Source organism: Triticum aestivum, chromosome 7B (genome assembly GCF_018294505.1).
Source record: "Triticum aestivum cultivar Chinese Spring chromosome 7B, IWGSC CS RefSeq v2.1, whole genome shotgun sequence".
In the NCBI taxonomy this organism is placed as follows: domain Eukaryota; kingdom Viridiplantae; phylum Streptophyta; class Magnoliopsida; order Poales; family Poaceae; genus Triticum; species Triticum aestivum.
Genome location: NC_057813.1, coordinates 193,082,977 through 193,087,660, shown reverse-complemented (window position 1 = coordinate 193,087,660; position 4,684 = coordinate 193,082,977). Strand labels below are relative to the sequence as shown.

The 4,684-nt window shown below is 50.0% G+C and overlaps 1 protein-coding gene across 1 annotated transcript; it reads right to left on the bottom strand.

Moving 5' to 3' along the window:
- Positions 1-2,328: 2,328 nt before the first annotated feature.
- Positions 2,329-3,800, bottom strand: LOC123161468 (putative cyclin-dependent kinase F-2). Its single transcript, XM_044579303.1, has one exon. The coding sequence runs from the start codon at positions 3,729-3,731 to the stop codon at positions 2,559-2,561; it is 1,173 nt and encodes a 390-aa protein (XP_044435238.1). The 5' UTR covers positions 3,732-3,800; the 3' UTR covers positions 2,329-2,558.
- Positions 3,801-4,684: the final 884 nt, after the last annotated feature.

Sequence of the window (4,684 nt, the reverse complement as noted above, 5' to 3'; positions counted from 1 at the left end):
AGATTCGTCATCTAGTCCCGGCTATGAGTCGGGGAGACATAGTTGCAGGTGAAAACCGAGCCATTGGTGGGCGATGGCGGCGCAAAACGTCGTTAGATGACAAATGCATCGTCGTGTAACTGTTGTCGATCCACTTTGTTGCTTCGGGGGAAACCCTAGGATCTAGTCTTCCAGATCGGACAATGGCGGTACTACGGTGTAATTTCTCTCTTGGGAGCATCGTTTGTGAAGAGTGTTGGAAGACACAGGTAGGAGGTGGAGCGGCTTCGTCTTGCGCGGAGCTTCGGTGGAGCTGTCAAGTCATGTCTGACCGACAGGTGCTACGCTGAGTCATGGCTAGTTGGCAGGTGCTACGCACGACGGATCTTCCAGAGTCTTCGCGTCTGGACGGACGAGCGCAGGGCCGTGGCGCCGTTGGGCGCCGTGGTGGCGTCGATAGATGTCCGAACTGGCAAGATGATGCGGATCTCTCTCCTGAAAATGAGTCAGTGGTCTGATGATGATGGCGGCTTCTAAAAGTATGCATGTGGTGTGCGCTTTAGGTAGGCTGCACCGGCTGTTTGGTCCCAATACGTTATGTGGATGGATCGGCGACGACACCGGTTTTAAATACATGGAGTGAGAGCACTCCACATTATCAAGTTTATAGGTGTGAGTGGTGGTTTCGGATGGATTGATGTATGTTCTTGTCAAACCTTTGTGAAAAAATTAATAAAGATGGTTGTATGCATTGTTTAATGCAGAGGCCGATGGTTTAACCTCTTTTTTTTTAAAAAAAAAGACCACATAGGTACTTCTGCATTTGCTTCGGGCTGGCTACTGCCTTTACAAAATTAGTTCAGGCCATGTAGACAAAACGGATCGCACCCTTCGTAACCACCCGTGCGGACCATCTACTTCGAGGACCCTACCGCATTTCCTAAAATTGATTTGTTCACTTATGACACAGCTACTGCGTCACTCGCAAGATTTTATTTCCCTGGTTGATTCTTGTTCTTGAGTAGGGATATCAGTTTCATGACTTCTCCTTCATGCCCCGCAGCTTTGGTTTGCCATTGGAGAAGGACAGATTTCAAGTCTTGCCTGGAAGCTCCGTGAAAACAAAAGCCTACGAAAGCAAAAAAGATAAATTCAGAATCTGTAAAAAAGTTTATTGTTCACACATTGTTCTGATCTAATTTATTTTTTTCTGAGAGCTGCTCAGATGTACAAATAAGTTGAAATTTGAAGCGAACCTCATGCATAAAATTATCTATCACACACATTTTTTTAATATTTTATTATTTGTTTTGATTTTTTCTGACCGGGTGCAAATGAGGCTGGGCACCGAATTGGGTTTTCGTTTTACCTGGCACTGGAAAAGGCAATCCAAATGCGGTACATTTCTATTCAGGGATCTAATATGATTCTGGACTATTTAGTACTCCCTCCATCCGGGTTTATTAGGCCTCTCAGCATCACAAGCATGTTCCTCTTTATAAGCCCCGCTTTGCAAAGGTGCATGCATGCAACCATTTCATTGGTTGCATTCAAAGTTATTGTTGTTGGTGTCATGGCTAGAAAATTAATACACTTCATGCATGCTTTCTCATTGGCTGCATGCATGTGAGAGAGTGCATTGGGAATGGAATAGAAGAATTAATATGAGCAAATTACTATGTGTCTTGGTCTAAGAGAAGTTGTTTTTAGGCCTAATAAATCCGGACGGAGGAAGTACCCATGGACAAAACTGATCCTCGACAAATGAGTCGTCTGTAGTAAACGCAATTTCGAATACCCAGTGAAATGTATGTGTTCCAGACAGAACATAAGCCTTGCGTGCTTGCCTTGTAGTATCATCTTCTGGATGTATCCTTTTTGTGTGAAATATATGCATCTATATGCCCAGTTTGTACCCCTCTAGTCTGACGGAAGTTACACACGTATGAATTGGTAAGACTTATATAGCTTGAATATTTGAATGTAAGACTGCTTGAATAACAGAAGGCGAGAAGTCCAAATCCTCGGGCCGGAAGGAAAGAGTAGTAATGTTTTCTAGGACAGTTATTAGGTGGTCATGAAAGTTCCAACAAAATTGTCTGAATCCGAATAATTCTTGGTGGTTTAGTAGTGTGCGGCCATATTATTAAAAAAAGCGAACAAAAACAGAGTCTTAGATCCAGTACAGCTGTTTACCTACACAATCAAATTGGTAAGTTTTCGTAAGAAACTGACCGAATGTGTAGAACATAAATCAGACATGAGAGGACCAGTTTTAATCTGACAGAGGTTTCTCAATGGTCGTAACATTTTTTGCCTACACAATCCGCATTTCAAGAACTTCGAATTTCACATTCAGCAGGTTGTCAACAATTTCATCCAACACTTTGCATTGAACACTACATGTTACAGGACAAAACAAACACTACAACGCAGCAAGCCTGCAAGTGTACATATGCTACAAGCTTGAACAGAGACAATTTACTCCGCTCTGGGTGCACTAAATTGTCATCCAAGCATTTACATATTTTGCATCCGAAAAGTTCCAAGCATCGAGGCAGAAGAAGATCTCTGCGCCTTCATGTGGCCGGTGGAACGATCAGCGGCGCCTTCTTCCTCATCAACGTCTTCTTCCTCATCAACGTCTTCTTGGCCGTGACTCTCTTTCTGGGAGGCATCAACGGAGCGAGCTCCACCACCTCCTCCTTTATGGACACCGCCATCGTGTCGATCTTGGCAGCAGCAGTAGGAGCAGAAGGGCGGGCGTTTGCAGCAGCGGTGGCGAACCAAGGGAGCTTCAGCGCGGCGGCCGCCGTCAGCCGCTTGTCGGGGTTGCATGTAAGAAGGCCGTTGAGGACCTCGAATCCCTCCCCGGATAGCACCTCCTCCGGGAACAGATCTCGCAGCGTGCTCTGCTGCCCCGGCACCAGCGGCGGCGGGGCGGCGTGCGGCAGCGACGTGAACCCCGGCCACGTCGTGTTGTCTGGCACGCCCACCACTTGGAAGATCCTTTGGAAGAGAGATATGAATTCGGCGGCCCGGAAAATCCTCTCGCCTCTGAGCATCTCTGCCATGACGCACCCAAGAGACCATGTGTCGACGAGCGCGTCGTAGTCCTCTTTTCCCAGCAGCATCTCGGGGGCCCGGTACTCCCCCATGCCAGCCTCCTCCTCGTACGGCGGCGCCTCCGACATGGACATGGCGACGCCGAGGTCGCAGATCTTGACGAACCCTCTTCCGGCTTCTTCCCCTCCGACGAGGATGTTAGCAGGATTGATGTCGCGGTGGATGATGTGGCACCTGTGCATCTTCTTGGCGGCCGTGAGGAGTTGCCACATGAAGGTGCACACCGTGGCCTCCGGGAGCCCGCCGCTCCTCTCGCTCAGGAGAACTTTGAGGCTCTTGCCCTCGACGTAGTCCATGACGAGGCAGAGCTCGTCGGTTACGTAGTCGAGCGTGACGCCGCGGAAGCCGACGATGTGCGGGTGGCCGCCGCACACCTCGAGGAAGTGGGCCTCCCGCAGCACCTCGCGGGGGTCGGCGGGGTCGTGGAGGGACTTGATGGCGACGAGTTGGCCGGTGGCGCGGCACCGCGCCTTGACGACGACGCCGAACTTGCCTCTGCCGAGGCACGACTCCTGGTCGTAGTCATAGGTGGTCCCGATGACGCGCCTCCTCTTCCGGCACATCGCGCCCGGCTGGCTGGCTTGGCCGTCGAGGGACGCGGCCGGTCGCTTGCAGGTGAACACCATCGGATCGATCGGCGCGCTGAACAGAGATGACGGAGACAGGGGAGAGCGCGTCTGATCTAGGAGGAGTGAGGGTGGCGGCGACGAGATGGACGAGCGGCAAATACATCGTACATATATATACACCGACACGGCTTGGATCGACGGCAGCTCGGTTCCCGTCTTCCAAACGGATTCCGGGAGGAGTCACGGTGGCTGTGCCAACGCGTTTTGTTCCGTTTGCTTGACGCTTGCGTTCACAAGTCAAACTATTTTTCCAATCCGATTCCGACCAGCACTGCTTGCAGGCGGCGCGAGTTTCGCACATATATCATTTAGCTAGAAATGATCCAAAAAAAAAAGAGTTTAGCTTCTTTTTTAGGGTCTCACTAGATTAAATCAAACTGAAATAAAGGTCTGGATACATGTAAATTCTCGGGGGTTTAGCAGCCATACATGGCGCCCCAATTCTAGTAACAGACTGGACCAGGATCATCTGACGTACTGCACCCCTGACGTGGGGCCACTGCGTGTGGGCCTGGGGCCACCTATCGGTGTGCCAACGGCACGTCAGGGGAGCCGCGTCCGTAACAGACTACTTTAGCTAACTTATGAGCATCAATGTTTTTTTGGAAAGGAGGATGATCATCGGCCTCTGCATATGGGAGATGCATACGACCATTTTATTGATTATACTTGAGGACCTTACAAAGTATAGCAACAATATGACTGAATCCGCCATCTTGGAAGCATCTACCGCTACTCCTATCTAAATGATGAAAGGGTGCAAGCTGGGCCACATATCCATACCTTTCACTTAAGCCTAACATGTAAACCCGGAGGCCCCGACCAAGCCATGTGCCGGGTCCGGGGCTCAAATCGGTCTGACGCACTCACATGTGTCATCGCCGCCATCTTCCACTGGTCCATCTTCAGAGTAGATTGAGGTGACAACCTTGGCAGGTCCTCCGCCATCG

Excerpts from the sequence above, each read along its gene's own strand:
- LOC123161468 (XM_044579303.1), bottom strand. The coding sequence starts at position 3,731 with ATGGTGTTCACCTGCAAGCGACCGGCCGCGTCCCTCGACGGCCAAGCC.